The sequence below is a fragment of the Salvelinus namaycush genome, chromosome 4, assembly GCF_016432855.1.
Source record: "Salvelinus namaycush isolate Seneca chromosome 4, SaNama_1.0, whole genome shotgun sequence".
Taxonomy (NCBI): domain Eukaryota; kingdom Metazoa; phylum Chordata; class Actinopteri; order Salmoniformes; family Salmonidae; genus Salvelinus; species Salvelinus namaycush.
In genome coordinates, this window is record NC_052310.1 from 56809096 (window position 1) to 56831623 (window position 22528).

Genomic DNA, 22528 nt, shown 5'->3' on the forward strand with positions numbered 1-22528 from the left:
AACCAAAATATAACTTTTTGGTAAAAACTCAACTCGTCGTGTTTGGAGGACAAAGAATGCTGAGTTGCATCAAAAGAACACCATACCTACTGTGAAGCATGGGGGTGGAAACATCATGCTTTGGGGCTGTTTTTCTGCAAAGGGACCAGGACGACTGATCCGTGTAAAGGAAAGAATGAATGGGGCCATGTATCGTGAGATTTTGAGTGAAAACCTCCTTCCATCAGCAAGGGCATTGAAGATGAGACGTGGTTGGGTCTTTCAGCATGACAATGATCCCAAACACACCGCCCGGGCAACGAAGGAGTGGCTTCGTAAGAAGCATTTCAAGGTCCTGGAGTGGCATAGCCAGTCTCCAGATCTCAACCCCATAGAAAATCTTTGGAGGGAGTTGAAAGTCCGTGTTGCCCAGCAACAGCCCCAAAACATCACTGCTCTAGAGGAGATCTGCATGGAGGAATGGGCCAAAATACCAGCAACAGTGTGTGAAAACCTTGTGAAGACTTACAGAAAACGTTTGACCTCTGTCATTGCCAACAAAGGGTATATAACAAAGTATTGAGATAAACTTTTGTTATTGACCAAATACTTATTTTCCACCATAATTTGCAAATAAATTCATTAAAAATCCTACAATGTGATTTTCTGGGGTTTTTTTTCTAATTTTGTCTGTCATAGTTGAAGTGTACCTATGATGAAAATTACAGGCCTCTCTCATCTTTTTAAGAGGGAGAACTTGCACAATTGGTGGCTGACTAAATACTTTTTTGCCCCACTGTATAAATATATGCATGAGCGATGGCCGAACGGCATAGGCAAGATGCAGTAGATTGTATAGAGTACAGTATATACATATGAGATGAGTAATGTAGGGTATGTAAACATTATATAAAGTGGCATTGTTTAAAGTGACTAGTGATACATTTATTACATCCAATTTTTAATTATTAAAGTGGCTAGAGATTTGAGTCAGTATGTTGGCAGCAGCCACTCAATGTTAGTGATTGCTGTTTAACAGTCTGATGGCGTTGAGATAGAAGCAGTCTCTCGGTCTTAGCTTTGATGCACCTGTACTGACCTTGCCTTCTGGATGATAGCGGGGTGAACAGGCAGTGGCTCGGGTGGTTGTTGTCCTTGATGATCTTTTTGGCCTTCCTGTGACATCGGGTGGTGTAGGTATCCTGGAGGGCAGGTAGTTTGTCCCCGGTGATGCGTTGTGCAGACCTCACTACCCTCTGGAGAGCCTTGCGGTTGTGGGCGGAGCAGTTGCCGTACCAGGCGGTGATACAGCCCGACAGGATGCTCTCGATTGTGCATCTGTAAAAGTTTGTGAGTGTTTTTGGTGACAAGCCAAATTTCTTCAGCCTCCTGAGGTTGAAAAGGCGCTGTTGCGCCTTCTTCACCATGCTGTCTGTGTGGGTGGACCATTTCAGTTTGTCTGTGATGTGTACGCCGAGGAACTTAACTTTCCACCTTCTCCACTACTGTCCCGTCGATGTGGATAGGAAGGTGCTCCCTCTGCTGTTTCCTTAAGTCCACGATCATCTCCTTTGTTTTGTTGACGTTGAGTGTGAGGTTGTTTTCCTGACACCACACTCCGAGGGCCCTCACTTCCTCCCTGTAGGCCGTCTCGTCGTTGTTGGTTATCAAGCCTACCACTGTAGTGTCATCTGCAAACTTGATGATTGAGTTGGAGATGTGCATGCATGGCCACTCAGTCATGGGTGAACAGGGAGTACAGGAGAGGGCTGAGAACGCACCCTTGTGGAGCCCCCAGTGTTGAGGATCAACGGGGTGGAGATGTTGTTTCCTACCCTCACCACCTGGGGATGGCCCTTCAGAAAGTCCAGGACCCAGTTACACAGGATGGGGTCGAGACCCAGGGTGTTAGATGCTGAGCTGTAGTCAATGAACAGCATTCTTACATAGTTATTGCTCTTGTCCAGATGGGTTAGGGCAGTGTGATTGCGATTGCATCGTCTGTGGACCTATTGGGGCGGTAAGCAAATTGGAGTGGGTCTAGGGTGTCAGGTAGGGTGGAGGTGATATGATCCTTGACTAGTCTCTCAAAGCACTTCATGATGGGGGTTATATCCTTCCTGTCCTTCCTGTTTGGCCCTGTCCGGGGGTATCATCGGATGGGGCCACAGTGTCTCCTGACCCCTCCTGTCTCAGCCTCCAGTATTTATGCTGCAGTAGTTTATGTGTCGGGGGGCTAGGGTCAGTTTGTTATATCTGGAGTACTTCTCCTGTCTTATCCGGTGTCCTGTGTGAATTTAAGTATGCTCTCTCTAGTTCTCTCTTTCTTTCTCTCTCTCGGAGGACCTGAGCCTTAGGACCGTGCCTCAGGACTACCTGGCATGATGACTCCTTGCTGTCCCCAGTCCACCTGACCGTGCTGCTGCTCCAGTTTCAACTGTTCTGCCTGCGGCTATGGAACCCTGACCTGTTCACCGGACGTGCTACCTGTCCCAGACCTGCTGTTTTCAACTCTCTAGAGACAGCAGGAGCGGTAGAGATACTCTTAATGATCGGCTATGAAAAGCCAACTGACATTTACTCCTGAGGTGCTGACTTGTTGCACCCTCGACAACTACTGTGATTATTATTATTTGACCATGCTGGTCATTTATGAACATTTGAACATCTTGGCCATGTTCTGTTATAATCTCCAGCCGGCACAGCCAGAAGAGGACTGGCCACCCCTCATAGCCTGGTTCCTCTCTAGGTTTCTTCCTAGGTTTTGGCCTTTCTAGGGAGTTTTTCCTAGTCACCGTGCTTCTACACCTGCATCGCTTGCTGTTTGGGGTTTTAGGCTGGGTTTCTGTACAGCACTTTGAGATATCAGCTAATGTAAGAAGGGCTATATAAATACATTTGATTTGATGATGACGGAAGTGAGTGCTACGGGGCGATAGTCGTTTAGCTCAGTTACCTTAGCTTTCTTGGGAATAGGAACAATGGTGGCCCTCTTGAAGCATGTGGGAACAGCAGAATGGGATAGGGATTATATGTCCGTAAACACACCAGCCAGCTGGTCTGCGCATGCTCTGAGGACGTGGCTAGGGATGCCGTCTGGGCCGGCAGCCTTGCGAGGGTTAACATGTTTAAATGTTTTACTCACGTTGGCTGCGGTGAAGGAGAGTCCACAGGTTTTGGTAGCGGCACTGAATGTGGCACTGTATTGTCCTCAAAGCAAGCGAAGAAGTTGTTTAGTTTGTCTGTGAGCAAGACATCGGGGTCCGCGACAGGGCTGGTTTTCTTTTTGTAGTCCGTGATTGACTGTAGACCCTGCCACATTCCTCTCGTGTCTGAGCCGTTGAATTGCGACTCTACTTTGTCTCTATACTGACGCTTAGCTTGTTTGATTGCCTTGCGGAGGGAATAGCTACACTGTTTGTATTCGGTCATGTTTCTGGTCGCCTTGCCCTGATTAAAAGCAGTGGTTCGAGCTTTCAGTTTTGCGCGAATGCTGCTATCAATCCATGGTTTCTGGTTGGCGAAGTCACCGATGCACTTGCTAATAAACTCGCTCACCGAATCAGCGTTTTTGTTGTTCGACGCTATCCGGAACATATCCCAGTCCATGTGATCGAAGCAATCTTGAAGCGTGGAATCAGATTGGTCGGACCAGCGTTGAACAGACCTGAGCACGAGCGTTTCCTGTTTTAGTTTCTGTCTATAGGCTGGGAGCAACAAAATGGAGTCGTGGTCAGATTTGCCCTGGTCCCATCTGCGCCGGGATTGCCCTAGGTCCCCTAGAGTTCAGGGAAACGGCTCGAGGTCCTCATAGACGGGGCAGTGCGGACCCCTGGCTCTCTTTCCCAACCACCACCATCGCCAGGAGGAGCCCACTGGCACGGACGGGGGTGCAAGGCTCCACTTCCCCCAGAAGCAGACGAGTGCAAGCAGGTGGAGCCTGTTGTTGTGGTGGGCCGGACCTGTGTTGGGGACTTTTGTCATGTCCCTGTCACTGTGGAGGGGGTGCCCTGCTCTGCCCTGGTGGACACTGGGTCCACAGTAACCCCGGTGAGGCTGGATATTGTGCCAGGTTGGACTCAGTTTGAGCCCACAGCTGTGTAGCTCCGCACAGTCACAGGTGAGCTGGCACCCATGAAAGGAAAGGGAATAATGACTCTGACAGTAGTGGGCAGGACTGTACGTCATCCTGTGTGGGTGGTGGCTGTGCAGGACCCTTGAATCCTGGGGTTGGACTTTCTTAGGAGCACAGGCTGCCAGTTAGACCTAAATAGGGGCACACTGAGCTTCCAGGGAGGGCCGGCAGTCATCATGGCCCTCCCAATGTCCCAATGTCCCATTCACACAACCCAACTACCCCCTTACTCCAACAGTTAAAGCAGCAGAGACACATGGCTGCCCTCCCTCCCCCACATCGGTGTGTGACTTTTTCCCAGCCCTTCTATCACCTACGGCTGTGTGTTACATTCCCCCAGCTACCTCCACGATACATCCCTCCGTGAGCCCGGGCCGTGCCCCCCCCAGCCCAGCTACCCCAGATGGGAGAGTAGAGGACACTGTCTGCAGTGAGGGAGATATGGGGGGAAAACTGTGTTGGTCTTGACCCCGAGCAGCAGGAATGGTTGTGGCAGTTGCTGTTTGAATTCAGAGACAGCTTTGCGCTGAGTCAGGAAGAGGTGGATCAGAATAATCTGGTGCAGCATGAGATCGACACAGGTGATGCTCGGCACATCAAGATGCATCCCCACCGTATCCTGCTGGCACGCCAGGAGGCGGCAGACAAGGCTGTGTTGGAGATGCAGTGGGCAGACTTCATTGAGCCCTCAGACAGCCCCTGGGCGGCACCAGTCGTCATGGTTCCTAAGAAGGGGGGCAAGCTGAGGTTCTGTGCTGACTACATGCGGCTGAATGAGGTAACCAGGAAGGACTCAGACCCCATACCACGTATCGATGAGTCGCTGGACCTGGTTAGGGGGTCCTCCTGGTTCTCCTCACTAGACCTCCGCAGTGGCTACTGGCAGGTGCCCCTCTCCCCAGAGGCCAGAGCCAAAACTGCGTTCTCCACTAACAGAGGACACTGGCAGTTCAAGGTACTTCGGCCTGTGCAATGCTCCAGCTACTTTTGAGCGTTTGATGGACAGGGAGTGTCTGGTATACCCCAACAGGAGTGTCTGGTATACCTCGACGACATCCTGGCCCATGGCAGCTCCTTCTAGTCAGACCCGGGGGCGCTATGGCATGTGCTGGAGAGGGTGGCTGCCGCAGGCCTGAAGCTCCACCCCGAGAAGTGCCACTTCGTGAGGAAAGAGGTGTCCTTCTTGGGCCACCAAGTGGGGAAGGAGGGTATCAGAACCATGGAGGACAAAGTGTGTGTTGTCCGAGACTTGCCCACCCCCACCAACCAGCATCAGCTGAAGGGTTTCCTGGGCCTGGCCTCGTACTACAGGAGGTTTGGACAGGGCTTCTCAAGCATCGCTGCTCCCCTGAACCACCTGCTGCCGAAGGACAAGGTCTTCATTTGGACAGTGGAGTACGAGGAGGCCTTCAACACCCTCATACGTGCAATGATCGAGGCCCCTGTGCTTGCCCCCCCCTGACCTCACCTTGTCCTTTATCCTGGACACAGACGCGAGCAATGTGGGCATGGGTGGGATGCTGGCTCAGGTGGGGCCGGAGGGGGAGAGAGTGGTGGCGTACTTCAGCAAAACATTCAACAAATATGAGCGCCGCTACTGTGTCACCCGTTGGGAGCTCCTGGCTGTTGTGGCTTCCATCAAACACTTCAAGTACTACCTGGGTGACCTGCCCTTTACTGTAAGGACTCACCACTGCTCTCCAGTGGCTCATGTCTTTCAAAGAGCCAGAGGGGCAGGTTGCTCGCTGGTTGGAGGAGCTTCAGCCATACAACTTCACAATGGTGCACAGGGCAGGGGCACGCCACTCCAACGCCATGTCCCGTCGGCCCTGTACTGCAGAGAGAGCTGTGTGGGAAGGAGGGGGTCTGTTCCACAGTGGGTCGGGCGAGCGGGCCTGTCTGCTGTGAACTGCAGACTGTCGACATGGCTGAATGGGGGCAGCACCAGGGACAGGACACAGACCTGAAGCATCCGTTTTGAACATTCTCACCACCAAATGTAGTGAGAGGAAGTGGGAGAGGATGGAAGTAAACTGGGCTGACATTCTGCAAATGTTGTCATTGATGAAACATTGATCTTAATACATTTTTCTGTTCCCAAAACTAGAATCTGTTACGAACACAGTGCGCTGTGTTTGTAACAGACTTAACGCTTTGCCAAAGTTACAAAAAAAATGCATAGTTTAGAAAGAGTGCAAGGTCGAATGGAGTTTGTTCACACGCGCACTTCGGAACAAGGCGCCAATAGGCTCTCGCTAGCTCGTGCTTGGCTTTGCACACCTCCTTGCCTGTTCTGCCCACTATGCTTCATTTGTCCCACTGTAAACGACACAGATGAACTTTCTTAAATTATGGTTAGGTATAAGATTAGCAGTGTGGTTGAGGTTTAAAATCTGATTTTAATAAGATAAATTGTAGAAATAGGCAGGGTTTAAGACTTTGTGGCTGTGGTAACTAGTGACGACCATTAACAAGGCGACACTCCATCTTAACTCCTCCTCCACATTTACTGGATTTGTTGAACAGTGCAGAAGAGACGTCCCACCCCCCGCCTGCTACGTCATTAATAATTTATGACATTTGTAAAGCGCTTTTTATTATACAAGAATAATCTCAAAGTTCATAAAATAAAAGTAAAAAACGTTTTTTTTTAAACAAAGCAAATATACAGTATATAACCATATCAAAGTCTAAGTGGAAACCTTTCCACTTAGACTTTGCTCCAAAAGCTCCAACAGTCTGAACAGCCCTGAGATTGTCCGGAAGGAGTTCCAAAGGTGTGGCGTTACATAACTTTGCAAGTTAACTTTTTTGGTGTTCACACAGGTTCATACTTCTCTCCGACACACAAGGTCAGTATTTCTTAAACTTATCTTAGAGTTGTAGGTTGATAATTAAACAGACAACCGTATGTTTTGTAGGCTTTTTTTTCAGCTTTATTTTCATATATGGTTCTAGTTGAGGCTGTATAACAACCGTCTGTGATTGGAAGTCCCATAGGGAGGCGCACAATTGGCCCAGCGTTGTCTGGGTTTGGCCATTGTAGGCCGTCATTGTAAATAAGAATTTGTTCTAAACTGACTTGCCTAGTTAAATAAAAAAAATAGTTTGAGTAGTCTGATTTAAAATGCACAGTAAAAGTAATGCACATTACTTCTAGCAAACAGACAGGGATTTGCCTGCATACACTAAATCTACTGCAATGTATCAAACACAACATTACTGCATTTGCACATGAAAGTGTAATGGAGTGTGGTTGTTTCCTTCCTGCAGTAAACTTTAATTTCACCATGTCTGGAAAAGTGGTGTTGACTTATTTCAATGGGAGGGGGAAAATGGAGTCAATTCGATGGCTTTTAGCAGTTGCTGGAGTTGAGGTAAGTAGGCTGAACAAATACAAAAAAATGTGGCTGTGGGCTGTTTACAGGACTTGCATTTTCAAGTAGACCTACCCTAAGTGAAATAGTGGACAGGCCTACAGGCGATGCACAGATGGATCACTAAACTGATGTCGTTCTGAAAATATACATTTTATATCCATAGTTTGAAGAAGTGAATATGACAAAGCACGAGGAATATGTAAAGCTGTTGAGTGGTAAGTTTGGTCACGGTGTTAATAACGCCGATAACATGCTCATTGTGTTGAAGGGTGTTTAAATGTTGGACCTTTTTCCCCCCCAGATGGAGCACTCATGTTTGAGCAGGTTCCATTGGTGGAAATTGATGGAATGAAGCTGGTTCAAACCAAGGCTATCCTAAACTACATAGCAGGGAAATACAATCTTTACGGGAATGACCTAAAAGAACGAGTCATGTATGAATTTTAATGTCATAACTTGTATTTACTTGTTTGGCTGTGTTAGAGGCATAATGGTAGCTGTTCGTACAAAAGGGGGGGAATTCTGCTAAGGGTTTGGTTTTCATTTACCTTTAGGATTGACATGTATTCTGAAGGTGTGAGGGACTTGATGGAAATGATAATGATGTTGCCATTCATTTCACCTGACACCAAGAAAACTAAACTGGAGGACATTGAGAGGAAAGCTACAAGCCGCTACATTCCCGTGTTCGAAAAGGTAGTGTGGGCCTTGGCCGGCTGGGAAGGGTAGGGCTCACTAAAGTAACCTGAATCTAAGCAGTTTTATTATCATTGCGAAATACCATGTCTGCTAAGTGAAAAGGTTGGCACGTCTGTACAAGTTTATGTATTGTCTAATGTGAGGGTGTGCGCTGATTTCTTACAGGCTCTCGCTAGCTCCCAGTACCTGGTGGGTTATCAGTTGAGCTGTGCTGATGTCCAGCTACTTGAAATCACCTTGATGTTGGAGGAGAAATTTCCTACAATTCTCTCCAAATTCCCTGTTGTTAAGGTAAAGTTTATTAAATGTATTTTGTTCTTGACAAAATAAGTTATTAGACAAATCTTGATACATTTGAAGTGCATCTCATCAAAACATGTTACAGGTTCACATAACCCAAACAGCATATGAATATTGCATACCTGCTGCACATTTTCATACAGATAAACATAAGTCTGGCCATACTGTTTCGAATGTACTGCTACAACACCGTCTATTTTTAAATGTACTGTACTGCGTCTCAATAATCTCTCAAGTATGCCCTCGTTCACTACTTCCCACAAATCTAAAAGCATTGGATTGGTGGAGGCATATTTATTTGACTGTCATTTCCTTTCAAATCGGTTAAGGAAAGTGAACCCAGGCACACTTTGGGAGGAAGGAGAGATAATTAGGACATATGCTGCTGACTATCTGAAAGAAAGGTCAAAATATCCATAGATACTTCATTTGATTTATTCTTGATTGGGTGCAAATTATTTTTTCAGGCTTTTCAAGGGAGGATGAAAAGCCTGCCAGCTATTCAGAAGTTCCTGCAGCCAGGCAGCAAGAGAAAGCCTCAACCAGATGACTTATATGTAAAGACTGTGTATGAGGTGTTCAACTTCAAGCACTGATGCTTATCTAAGAAATGTAAAGAGTTGAAGTGAATATAATATTAGATATACATTATTCCAGATTGTCATTTCTTGTAACATGTATGAATAAGGACCAAATTGTTCAAGTAGAACAAGTATTTGTTTTTCAATAATACACACAAAAAACAAAAGGCTGTTAAACAAAATATCAGCTGTAATTAAACACTTAATGTCTGTTCTGAGCTATTCCATCATTTATATCAAACAGTTATTAGGTTATTTACAGTGAGGCAGCTAAACATGATTGTCTAAGTAAGTAGTCATACCTTCAGATCAAGTAGTAAATGTTACTGTATTTCTGTTCCCATATTCATTGAACAAATCATTACAAAAACAATACATAGGCAAGCACAAACAATGTGCAAATGGAACTTCATCCCTTGCAGTGATATTTTCAGTCTCACTTTAGACAGTTGTGTTGTTCAAATCACATTACAATCACACCCATGAAGAGAAGTCGCAGGACCATCAGCAAACTGAATAAAGAAACCAGATATGATAACTTCATATTGACTGTGCATGTTCATTATTTAATTTGAAACATTCAAACAAATACAATGAAAAGGAGTTAAATGTAACCAATACTGAGTATAGTGCACATTTGGTGATTCTCACCTTAGTCCTGCCATGATGCCAGCTGGCATTATTTTCCCAGATTTCTTGAATCTCATTCCCATCACTATTGTCAGCACTCCTGAGGCAACTGAGAAAATAAAGATTTATACATTTATGAAATGCTATTTAAAGACATGTCAAGGCCTAAAATAATAAATTATATTTCATTCAGGTTTCTGGTGACCAACACGTAGGCATACTTACCGAGGGAATAGAAAGTCTTGGTTGGGTCATATGAAATCATTAAGGCCCCATAGGTGGCCATGCTGCCAAACAATATCCCAGCTATCAGTGACATGACACTACCTGTAGTAAAAAAATACAAAAATAGCTATTACTTTCCATCGTCTTGTTAACAGGGTCAATGAAACAATGACACAGACAAATTCATGTTGCTTTGTGTATTTTGAAATGCTTGACTGGAAACTCCTACCTTTTTTCTTGTACCCCATGAATCCCCCCAGGGCTATGGCTGCAGCATAGCCAAATCCAAGCCAGTCAATTGCCATTGCAGTGCTGTGGAACAGGAGTATTGGGACACATCAATAAATCTTAAGGCTTCTGCATATTTCGATTTGGCTGGCTTCGACTAGGCAAACCGAAAGAATGTGCTCACATAGCCCCTCCCTTAAAAGACCTTTGCTTGAAAATCAAGAAAAAAATGCCCTAGCGTTGGAGCAGTTTTTCTAGAGAGGAAGAGTCAAAGCGAGGGATAACTGGGCCCAAAATCAGATTGTTCATCTGCCCTCTCATTGGCTAGAATGGTCCCACCTGATCTTGCCTCCTCCTGACTGCCTTCCATTTTTGAAGACATATCTTATCATTTTTATAACTGCCACTAGAGTATCTGGTCTATATAATGGATCATCTGTAGTATTTCTCAAGTGAAAGATGGTTCGTTTTCATGCACAGACACTCACCAGGTCATAACATTTATTTTTTGGTCCACCAGCCAGTCAGCGGTTTTATTTTTGCTGCTAAAATTACACCAACAAAAGACCACAATAAAAAGATGCACATGACTTGTAATGTTTCTAAAACAATACATTTATTTTTAATGTGGTATATTGAATAATTAAATTTTTGTGACCAGAGTCTTTTAACAAAAATATCACAGATGAGACAAACATTTTCACCTGCCCCTTTCAGGGCGGGAGGTTATCATGATAGTGAGACTCCAGTCATGTTTGTGCCTGTGAGATTGAGCCTTATTAGTAGAAGTGTTGTCTTATGGAGCCAGATACCTGCCAAAAGCTTGAACATATGTATTGTTAGGTTCGTAAGAAAAGCAATGCGTGAAATTTAATCTGTGAACATACAAACACCATGTAACGATTACAGACCTTTAGGCTTGAACAAATCTTGTGTTGCAATTCTGATGTACAATAATACCTTTCAGAGTTTTGGCAGTTTCATCTCACCAACAACAACAAAAAAACGTACACCAAACAGTCTGTTAGGAGTGCTACTCGAACAAGCATAACGCAGTATAAAAATAAAAAAAAACAGAAGTCAGGGAACCCGGAAAAAGGTATTCTGCACGTTTTCAAGTTAAAAGTCTCCATTCTCTATTACTCCTGTTGAGTTTACTTCACATTTAGGTAGCTACGGTAATGGATTTGTTTGCCAGTACAAGTCTAGATAGCACTAGCTGTATTATGCCTACAACAGTTAATTTTCAGTCCGCTAGGTGTATCTCCACAGCATGGGCATGTCGCTGGGTGAAGTGTACCTTATCAAAATATGACTAATTCAATATTGCACCATCCCATTCTCTGGGCTCTGTCTGAAATCCTAACCAGTAGTATATACCAGGAATAATGAAACACAGAATAATAGATGTTTGGTGAATCTATGAATTATGTATGACCACTGGAGTCTTTGCCACTCAATATTTTGATATTTATTTCATCACTCAATCTTGCAAAACATATTCTGTAGGAGGAGTTAATATGAATTTAAAATAATTTGACATAATTTATATGAATTGGGTCATGAACATATGGACTTTGAAATGAACAAGGGAGAGGTTAAACGTTGCAGTGGAGCTTAGGTAGTCTCCGTATAGGCTGTTCCCCCCATTGCGACACTGCTGCCCAGTTGAAGAGCTTGTGAACTCCATGCAGCACCACAGCACAATGCGCCTTGAGGAAAAGCACCCCTCAGCCTCAGAAGATGACCTTCCGGAGGCATGCAGTCATAGTAATTTTACCCTAATGTAGGCCTATTTGCCTACTAGCCAAATAAAGTGCAGAGCATGCATGATGCGTGCAACTCATCATTCCAACATATTTGAACATTTAATTAATCCTTCATTCAGTTCAGTCAGTCAGTATGTCATCCATTCAGTCATTTGTCTGAGTTGCAATAGGATCCAAAGAGAATAGAACAGTCTTATCCACTTGTTTATTGAAATGCATGTGTATTCACTTTAATAATTAAATGTTTAATTTAGGCCTATCCAAATAAAAAAAATAGTCCTTCAACTTGTAGGCATCGCAATTTAGGGTTTTTGGGTACTTCATTTTGGGTACTGGTGTCTTGCGGAATCATTTTTTAACTATTTGTGTTTAACTGTTTTTATTATAGAGTAGGCCGTCATTGTAAATAATAATTTGTTCTTAACTGACTTGCCTAGTTAAATAAAAACAAAGAGACTAGCTCACAGGCCTCTAAATACAGCCTCTAAATAAATGTGAAAAAATTGTTGAAGCAGCACGTGCAGTGACTGATAGGGAAAAAAGATCTCGCAATAAGAATAGGCTATAGATAGTCTTGACCATTTGGGACCCCTTGGCTATTTCGCTCAGGACAGGTTACAGCCAAGACTTAATCAATATTTAGTTTTGTCTCATTTATTGAAATGGATATAGCCTCTGCGTGATGGGGTTGTGTAACGCAAATGGCTATAACAAGCCTATATAGAATGGAATTCATTAATATAACAGTCGAAATGCCTAATATGAGGCCTACAGTCCGTGCTCCCAAATACTGGAAAAAGTGTGATTCATTAGGTTACATGATCACCACAATAGCCCCACGCGGCTATAAAAATAAATTATGCAATTATATGGCCATTAAATAACACACAACAGCATGGCATATTTAGATAGCGGATTAGACTCAACAGCCTTGGTTTCTCAAACTACTGCCTCGCCAACTACTCCTTAGATAGAGTTCAGTGTGTCAAATCGGAGGGCCTGTTGTCCGGCCCTCTGGCAGTCTATGGGGGTGCCACAGGGTTCAATTCTTGGGCTGGCTCTTTTCTCTGTATATATCAATGATGTCGCTCTTGCTGCTGGTGATCCTCTGATCCACCTCTACGCAGACAACACCATTCTGTATACTTCTGGCCCTTCTTTGGACACTGTGTTAACAACCCTCCAGACGAGCTTCAATGCCATACAACACTACTTCCGTGGCCTCCAACTGATCTTAAATGCAAGTAAAACTAAATGCATGCTCTTCAACCGATCACTGCCCACACCCGGCCGCCCGACTAGCATCACTACTCTGGACGGTTCTGACTTAGAATATGTGGACAACTACAAATACCTAGGTGTCTGGTTAGACTGTAAACTCTCCTTCCAGACCCACATTAAGCATCTCCAATCCAATATTACATCTAGAAATCGGCTTCCTATTCTGCAACAAAGCCTCCTTCACTCATGCTACCAAACATACCCTCGTAAAACGGACTATCCTACCGATCCTTGACTTCGGCAATGTAATTTACAAAAAGCCTCCAACACTCTTCTCAGCAAACTGGATGTAGTCTATCACAGTGCCATCCGTTTTGTCACCAAAGCCCCATATACACTGCCCACCACTGCGACCTGTATGCTCTCGTTGGCTGGCCCTCGCTTCATATTCGTCGCCAAACCCACTGGCTCAAGGTCATCTATGTCTTTGCTAGGTAAAGCCCTGCCTTATCTCAGCTCACTGGTCACCATAGCAACACCCACCCGTAGCACTCGCTCCAGCAGGTATATTTCACTGGTCATCCCCAAAGCCAACTCCTCCTTTGGCTGCCTTTCCTTCCAGTTCTCTGCTGCCAATGACTGGAACGAATTGCAAAAATCACTGAAGCTGGAGACTTAAATCTCCCTCAATAACTTTAAGAATCAGCTGTCAGAGAAGCTTACCGATCATTGTACCTGTACACAGCCCATCTGTAAATAGCCCACCCAACTACCTCATCCCCATATTGTTATTTATTTTTGCTATTTTGCACCCCAGTATCTCTACTTGCACATCATCATCTGCACATCTATCACTCCAGTGTTAATGCTAAATTGTAATTATTTCGCCACTATGGCCTATTTATTGCTTTACCTCCCTAATCTTACTACATTTGCACACACTGTATATAGATTTTTTCTATTGTGTTATACGTGTGTTTTTGCCGCTTTGCTTTGCTTTATCTTGGCCAGGTTGCAGTTGTAAATGAGAACTTGTTCTACACTGGCCTACATGGTTAAATAAAGGTGAAATAAAATATAAAAAATATATATTAAAAAAAATATCATATTTGCTTTCTATTTTGCTGCTCAGGTGGTTATTCTAGACAAGGCTCTTCTGTTTCTTTATCATTCTCACACAAGTAATTTGTTGAAGGCCCAAGCCTATACTATGGGATCTACTGGTATAACGCCATTATTGAATGCAGTTCTAAAACAAGCTCCAGACTTTTATTTTGGAAATTAAACCGGAAGCTGCAAACTAACGTCTGGGCTAGAGTTGCTTGATTGACTAGCTAACTTCGACTAGCTACGTTCAGATCATGTCCTTTGCAGATGCCACATTACTGACAACAGTTTGTACGCATAAAAAATATCTGTAACAGAGTAAAGGGAGACGTAAAGTAAGAATTTAACGTGTAAATATTAATAGTCGTAACATAGGGTTTGTATGTTTACAGATCTATTTTAACATTTAGATTTCATGTTTCACGCAAGGCTTTTCTTACGATCCTAACAATTTACAAATGGATTTTCTTACAATCCTAACAACTTTTTGGCAGGTATTTGGCTCCATATGGTCTTCTCTTCCCTAGCAGTTGAAACTCAAACAGAAAAACAACCTAGTTTGTGAACAAAACAAAGTAAAGAGCCAAGAAACACAATGACAAAGTCTCACTTCAGTAGACCTTCGTTTCAAGTAAATTAGACCAACTTTTATGCCTGTGCGCAGCGCTTCTAAAAAGGTATTTCACTCAACTCTTTGCGTGTACACAGCCCCCAGCCAGGCAGTGTTGCAGCGTGAGGTGAAATAGGCAATAGGATTCGTAGTTTTGACTTTGTGTGATTATTTTACCAGCTATGAAACAAAACGGCGAAAATACTTACAGCTACTGCAGCATTTATTTTAATATAAATGTGATCATACTTGACTATTTTTGACAAATGCGAGTGAAATGCTCGCACCGTAGAACCCTGACCACCCGTCAACGTGGCTGGTGAAATAGACATTTTACCCGCTAATGCCAAAATCTACCCGCATTTGGTGGGTGTTAATTTTAGGCACTGGCTCAATCTGAACAATAACACGTGTCAGTTGTGGTACAGTTTTGGAAACATAAGGACCGTATCTTTCATAACGAGAAATAATAATAAAAAAAAAGGTTAAATTGATACACACCTTGATAGGGTTAGTGTTCCCACAAGGCCATATCTCCATGTTACAGCGCTTTTTACGGAAGACAAGAGGCGACCACCTGAGCTAATTAGTTATCTAGCATGCGCCGAACACCTGTGTAAGTGTAACCTGGGAAGTGTAGTTTCTTCGGATGGAGGCACACTTAACTGTAAGGATCAGTTCAAAACTGCTACAGTATGTGTATCTTTTTTATTTAAAGGATTCTTTCTCGCCGATGAAAGATATGTTTCGAAAGCTGTATCGCAAGCAATGATTAACGTTTCTAAATGTTAAAGTTAAAACACAGCATCGGGATTGTAGTTCACATGAGCCAGTCATGGGCGAAACTAATGGCTGAAAACTGTATGGAGAAGTCAGAATGTCGCCTAGACCAAGATATACTACATGACCAAAAGTATGTGAACACCTGCTTGTCAAACATCTCATTCCAAAATCATGGGCATTAATATGGAGATGGTTCCCCTTTGCTGCCTTAACAGCCTCCACTCTTCTGGGAAGGGTTTACACTAGATGTTGGAACATTGCGACTTGCTTTCAATCAGCCACAAGAGCATTAGTAAGGTTGGGCACTGATGTTGGGATATTAGTCCTGGCTCGCAGTCAGCGTTCCAATTCATCCCAAAGGTGTTCGATGGAGTTGAGGTCAGGGCTCTGTGCAGACCAGTCAAGTTCTTCCACACCGATCTCAACAAATAATTTCTGTATGGACCTCGCTTTGTGCACGGGGGCATTGTCATGCTGAAACAGGAAAGGGCCGTCCCCAAACTGTTGCCACAAAGTTGGAAGCACTGAATCGTCTAGAATGTCATTGTATGCTGTATGTGGCGTTAAGGGGCCTAGCCCGAAGCATGAAAAACAGCCCCAAACCATTATTCCTCCTCCACCAAACTTTACATTTGGCATTATGCATTGGGGCAGGTAGTGTTCTCCGAGCATCTGCCAAACCCAGATTTGTCCGACGGACTGCCAGATGGTGAAGCGTGATTCATCACTTCAGAACAAATTTCCACTGCTCCAGAGTACTATGGCGGCGAGCTTAACACCACTCCAGTCGACGCTTGGCATTGCGCATGGTGATCTTAGGCTTGTGTGTGGCTGCTCGGCCATGTAAACCAATTTCATGAAGCTCCCAACGAAGTTATTGTGCTGACGTTGCTTCCAGAGGCAGTTTGGAACTCGGTAGTGAGTGTTGCAACTGAGGACAGATGATTTTTACACACTTCAGCACTTGGCGGTCCAGGCTGAGCAGTTGTTGCTCCTAGACATTTCCATTTCACAATAACAGCTCAAGGTGGGCAGAAATTTGATGAACTGACTTGTTGGAAAATTGGCATCCTATGACGGTGTCAGGTTGAAAGTCACTGCGCTCTTCAGTACAGACCATTCTACTGCCAATGATTGTCTATGGAGATTGCATGGCTGTGTGCTCGATTTTATACGCCTGTCAGCAACGGGTGTGGCTAAAAAAGCCGAATCCACAAATTTGAAGGGGTGTTCACAGCTAGCCCTTAAATCATGACTGTTAGTCTGGTGTTAAAGTAGATTTAATTTCTTACTGGTACAGACACCCAAGCGTGCACACTTGTTTTTATAGCCTAGTTGTAATGATAGAATCCCGATTATCTGTGGACCTAGAAAAGATGTCATATCACTTTTAACAAGCTATACCTTTTAACATAGGCGACGTGTAGGTATTAAGTTAGGGGAAGCTAATTTTCAGCATAAACATGCACTGTTATAATAAAGTAATTCCATGCATCCTCGCATTTGCAGACTTATGTAAAATATCCTACTATTACTAATGTGATGATTAGATTGGATAGTGATAATTTGGGCTAATAATAATTTAGGCTAATAATAACTCAATTACTGTTCAATGGAGCGAGTAGTGTCGTAGATTAGGCTTATCAAATACATTTCATGCAATTCTACTACACATTGACTGGAGACAGCATAATGTTTTTAATACGACAAACTACAGGGTAGCCTACTCTGCTGACGCTTACAAACAGATCAATAAAAACGACGTTGTCTGATCCATATACTAGGCCTAAGAAACGGGGAGATACAAATACAATATGACGTCCACCTAACCTGGAGTGGGAAATGATTGTCCAAAAACAAACCAAAGTGGCACTGACTCAATGATAAAGACAGTGAATTTAGGGGGGATTTATGTTTCTATAACTGTATCGCAATTGAGACTCGATTCGCGTTTAGATGGGAGTATTTGGCTTTTTGGGCTTCCAAAGTAAATTCGCCCTTTAAACAGACCATGTGAGGTACTTGGACTGCAAGGAGTAACGTTCAGCCAGTCCAACGTTAGGCTACAAAATAATAGCTAGCTACAACTAGCTAACTAGCGAACAGAAAGGTACACAACACTTGACAAAACACCACTTGAAATGTATGCATACTACTCAGATTTGAAAATAATGAATTTACCTGGTATTTGCTCATTTAAACGTAAAACAAATTAGTTAGAAATTTGCACACGTAGACGCCTGTGGTCCCAATGTTTACTGTTCAGCAGTAGGAAGGGATCACTACTATTCTGCAAGCAGCACTAACAATGACGTCACTTTCATATGGTAATGAAGAAAACTTCCAAATAAAAGCTCGCATTTCAAAACATTGCAAGGTGGATAACTCATTCAAAAGATATTACATTTTAATCAATGTCGATTTTTATTGTGCTTATTTTAACATTATTTTAAGACCTCTATGGAAAAATACAATGCTCAGACTGGTATGTTGACAATATGGGCTTACAGTAAAAAATAATAATATATATTCAAAAAATACTATATTTTGTAAAAATATAAAAGTGGGGGTGGGAGTACTCAGTAGTGCCTGTAGAAACTATATATGGTGTATTTTCCTGAGCGAGGCAGTTAACCCACTGTTCCCCGGGTGCCGAAGATGTGGATGTCGATTAAGACAGCGGGGGGGTTGGGTTAAATGCGGAAGACACATTTCAGTTGAAGGCATTCAGTTGTAAAACTGACTAGAAGGCCAGCATCCCGGAGTCGACTCTCCACTGTTGACATTGAGACTGGTGTTTTCCGGGTACTATTTAATGAAGCTGACAGTTGAGGACTTGTGAGGCGTCTGTTTCTCAAACTAGACACACTAATGTATTTGTCCTCTTGCTCAGTTGGGCACTGGGGCCTCCCACTCCTCTTTCTATTCTGATTAGAACCAGTTTGCACTGTTCTGTGAAGGGAGTAGTACACAGCGTTGTACGAGATCTTCAGTTTCTTGGCAATTTCTCACATGGAATAGCCTTCATTTCTCAGAACAAGAATAGACTGACGTGTTTCAGAAGAAAGTCCTTTGTTTATGGCCATTTTGAGCCTGTAATCGAACGCACAAATGCTGATGCTCCAGATGCTCAACTAGTCTAAAGAAGGCCAGTTTTATTGTTTCTTTAATCAGCACAACCGTTGTCAGCTGTGCTAACATAATTGCAAAAGGGTTTTCTAATGATCAATTAGCCCTTTAAAATAATAAACTTGGATTAGCTAACACAACGTGCCATTGGAACACAGGAGTGATGGTTGCTGATAATGGGCCTCTGTACACCTACGTAGATATTCCATAAAGAATCTGCCGTTTCCAGCTACAATAGTTATTTACAACATTAACAATGCCTACACTGTATTTCTGATCAATTTGATGTTATATTAATGGACAAAAAATTTGCTTTTCTTTAAAAAATAAGGACATTTCTAAGGGCCCCAAACTTTTGAAAGGTATTGTATACAGTGCATTCGGAAAGTATTCAGACCACTTTACTTTTTCCACATTTTGTTACATTACAGCCTCATTCAAAAATATATGAAATACTTTTTTTCCTCTTATCCATCTACACACAGTACCCCACAATGACAAAGCAAAAACTGTTTAAAAAAATAATAATTTGCAAATGTATTAAACATTAAAAACTGAAACATCACAATTACATAAGTATTCAGACCCTTTACTCAGTACTTTGTTGAAGCACCTTTGGCAGCGATTACAGCCTTGAGTGTTCACGGGTATGATGCCACAAGCTTGGCACACCTGTATTTGGGGAGTTTCTCCCATTCTTCTCTGCAGATCCTCTCAAGCTCTGTCAAATTAGATGGGGAGCGTCACTGCACAGCTACAGTGGCTTGCAAAACTATTCACCCCCCTTGGCATTTTTCCTATTTTGTTGCCTTACAACCTGGAATTAAAATGGATTTGTATCATTTGATTTACAAGACATGCCTACCACTTTGAACAAGCAAAATATTTTTTATTGTGATACAAACAGGAAATAAGACAAAAAACGGAAAACTTGTGCTTGCATAACTCTTCACCCCCTGAAAGTCAATACTTTGTAGAGTCACCTTTTGCAGCAATTATAGTTGCAAGTCTCTTGGGGTATGTATAAGCTTGGCACATCTAGCCACTGGGATTTTTGCCCATTCCTCAAGACAGAACTGCTCTAGCTCCTTCAAGTTGGATAGGTTCCGCTGGTGTACAGCAATCTTTAAGTCATACCACAGATTCTCAATTGGAATCAGGTCTGGGCGTTGACTAGGCCATTCCAAGACATTTAAATGTTTCCCCTTAAACTACTCGAGTGATGCTTTAGCAGTATGCTTAGGGTCATTTACCTGCTGGAAGGTGAACCTCCGTCCCAGTTTCAAATCTCTGGAAGACTGAAACAGGTTTCCCTCAAGAATTTCCCTGTATTTAGCGCTATCCATCATTCCTTCAATTCAGACCAGTTTCCCAGTCGCTGCCAATGAAAAACATCCCCACAGCATGATGCTGCCACCACCATGCTTCACTGTGGGGATGAAGTTCTCAGGGTGATGAGAGTGGTTGGGTTTGCGCCAGAAATAGCTTTTTCCTTGATAGCCAAAAAGCAAAATTTTAGTCTCATCTGACCAGAGTACCTTCTTCCATATGTTCCGGGAGTCTCCCACATGCCTTTTGGTGAACACCAGTTTTTTTCTTTAAGCAATGACTTTTTCTGGCCACTCTTCCGTAAAGCCCAGCTCTGTGGAGTGTATGGCTTAAGGTGGTCCTATGGACAGATACTCCAATCTCCGCTGTGGAGCTTTGCAGCTTCTTCAGGGTTATCTTTGGTCTCTTTGTTGCCTCTGATTAATGCCCTTCTTGCCTGGTCTGTGAGTTTTGGTGGGCGGCCCTCTCTTCGCAGGTTTGTTGTGATGCCATATTCTTTAAATTTTTTAATAATGGATTTAATGGTGTTCTGTGGGATGTTCAAAGTTTCTGATATTTTTTTATAACCCAACCCGATCTGTATTTCTCCACAACTTTGTCCCTGACCTGTTTGGAGAGCTCCTTGGTCTTCATGGTGCCACTTGCTTGGTGATGCCCCTTGCTTAGTGGTGTTGCAGACTCTGGGGCCTTTCAGAACAGGTATAGATATACTGAGATCACGTGACACATAGATTGCACACAGGTGGACTTTATTTAACTAATTATGTGACTTCTGAAGGTAATTGGTTGCACCAGATCTTATTTATGGGCTTCATACCAAGGTGGTGAATACATATGCATGCATGCACCGCTTTCCGATTTTTATTTGCTAGAATGTTTTTAAACAAGTTATTTTTTAAATTTCACTTCACCAATTTGGTCTATTTTGTGCATGTCCATTACATGAAATCAAATAGAAATCTATTTAAATTACAGGTTGTAATGCAAAAAAATAGGAAACACGCCTAGGGGGATGAATACTTTTGCAAGGCACTGTATTTTCAGATCGGGTTCAAGTCCAAGCTCTGGCTTGGCCACTCAAGGACATTCAGAGCCCTGTCCCGAAGCCACTCCTGCATTGTCTTGGCTGTGTGCTTAGGGTCTTTGTCCTGCTGAAAGGTGAACGTTCACCACAGTCTGAGGTTCTGGGCGCTCTGGAGCAGGTTTTCATCAAGGATCTCTCTGTACTTTGCTCCGTTCATCTTTCCCTCGATCCTGACTAGTCTCCCAGTCCCTGCAGCTTGGCAGACGCGACGCTTGGCATTCAGATGTGACGCTTGGCCTTCAGGCCACAGAGTTCAATCTTGGTTTCATCAGACCAGAGAATCTTGTTCCTCATGGTCTGAGTGTCCTTTACGTGCCTTTTGGCAAACTCCAAGTGAGCTGTCATGTGCCTTTTACTGAAGAGTGGCTTCCATCTGGTCACTCTACAATAAAGGCCTGATTGGTGGAGTGCTGAGATGATTGTCCTTCTGGAAGGTTCTTCCATCTCCACAGATGAACTCTGGAGCTCTGTCAGAGTGACCAGAGTGACCGTTCTTGGTCATCTACCGGACCAACACCCTTCTCCCCCGATTCCTCAGTTTGGCCTGGCACTCTAGGAAGAGTCTTGGTGATTCCAAACTTCTTCAATTTAAGAATGATGGAGGCCACTGTCTTCTTGGGGACCTTCAATGCTGCAGAAATGTTTTGGTACTCTTCCTCAAATCTGTGCCTCGACACAATCCTGTGTCGGAGCTCTACAGACAATTCCTTCGACCTCATGGCTTCGTTTTTGCTCTGACATGCACTGTGAACTGTGGGACCTTATATAGACAGGAGTGTTTCTTTCAAAATCATGTCCAATCAATTGAATTTACCACAGGTGGACTCCAATCAAGTTGTGGAAACATCTCAAGGATGATCAATGGAAACAGGATGCATCTGAGCTCAATTTCGAATTTCATAGCAAAGGGTCTGAATACTTATGTAAATAAGGTATTACTAAAAACCTGTTATCACATTTACATTTACATTTAAGTCATTTAGCAGACGCTCTTATCCAGAGCGACTTACAAATTGGTGCATTCACCTTATGACATCCAGTGGAACAGCCACTTTACAATAGTGCATCTAAATCTTTTAAGGGGGGGGGGGGGGGGGGTCAGAAGGATTACTTTATCCTATCCTAGGTATTCCTTAAAGAGGTGGGGTTTCAGGTGTCTCCGGAAGGTGGTGATTGACTCCGCTGTCCTGGCGTCGTGAGGGAGTTTGTTCCACCATTGGGGTGCCAGAGCAGCGAACAGTTTTGACTGGGCTGAGCGGGAACTGTACTTCCTCAGTGGTAGGGAGGCGAGCAGGCCAGAGGTGGATGAACGCAGTGCCCTTGTTTGGGTGTAGGGCCT

General features: G+C 43.5%; 2 protein-coding genes across 3 annotated transcripts; one reads left to right on the forward strand and one right to left on the reverse strand.

Annotated features, from left to right (window-relative positions):
* Positions 1 to 6832: 6832 nt before the first annotated feature.
* Positions 6833 to 9617, forward strand: LOC120046646 (glutathione S-transferase 3-like). The gene is made up of 7 exons (XM_038992038.1): positions 6833 to 6966; positions 7388 to 7491; positions 7658 to 7709; positions 7796 to 7928; positions 8049 to 8190; positions 8359 to 8484; positions 8961 to 9617. The coding sequence occupies exons 2-7, from the start codon at positions 7405 to 7407 to the stop codon at positions 9087 to 9089; spliced, it is 669 nt and encodes a 222-aa protein (XP_038847966.1). The 5' UTR covers positions 6833 to 6966; positions 7388 to 7404; the 3' UTR covers positions 9090 to 9617.
* On the reverse strand, positions 8470 to 17937 carry LOC120046647 (transmembrane protein 14A-like). Of its 2 annotated transcripts, none has more exons than XM_038992040.1 (5): positions 17829 to 17937; positions 10159 to 10241; positions 9930 to 10031; positions 9726 to 9813; positions 8470 to 9586 (listed from the first exon to the last, which is right to left on the reverse strand). In XM_038992040.1, the coding sequence occupies exons 2-5, from the start codon at positions 10232 to 10234 to the stop codon at positions 9538 to 9540; spliced, it is 315 nt and encodes a 104-aa protein (XP_038847968.1). In that variant the 5' UTR covers positions 10235 to 10241; positions 17829 to 17937; the 3' UTR covers positions 8470 to 9537. The 2 variants fall into 2 exon arrangements, with proteins under 2 accessions (XP_038847968.1, XP_038847967.1); XM_038992039.1 differs by lacking the exon at positions 17829 to 17937 and adding an exon at positions 10646 to 10723.
* Positions 17938 to 22528: the final 4591 nt, after the last annotated feature.

Excerpts from the sequence above, each read along its gene's own strand:
- LOC120046646 (XM_038992038.1), top strand. The coding sequence starts at position 7,405 with ATGTCTGGAAAAGTGGTGTTGACTTATTTCAATGGGAGGGGGAAAATG. Across the intron at positions 8,191-8,358 it reads ACATTCCCGTGTTCGAAAAG|GCTCTCGCTAGCTCCCAGTA; the intron begins GTAGTGTGGGCC and ends GATTTCTTACAG. Across the intron at positions 8,485-8,960 it reads CCAAATTCCCTGTTGTTAAG|GCTTTTCAAGGGAGGATGAA; the intron begins GTAAAGTTTATT and ends TTATTTTTTCAG.
- LOC120046647 (XM_038992039.1), bottom strand. Across the intron at positions 9,814-9,929 it reads CAAGACTTTCTATTCCCTCG|TTGCCTCAGGAGTGCTGACA; the intron begins GTAAGTATGCCT and ends TTATTTTCTCAG. Across the intron at positions 9,587-9,725 it reads GGCATCATGGCAGGACTAAG|TTTGCTGATGGTCCTGCGAC; the intron begins GTGAGAATCACC and ends TTCTTTATTCAG.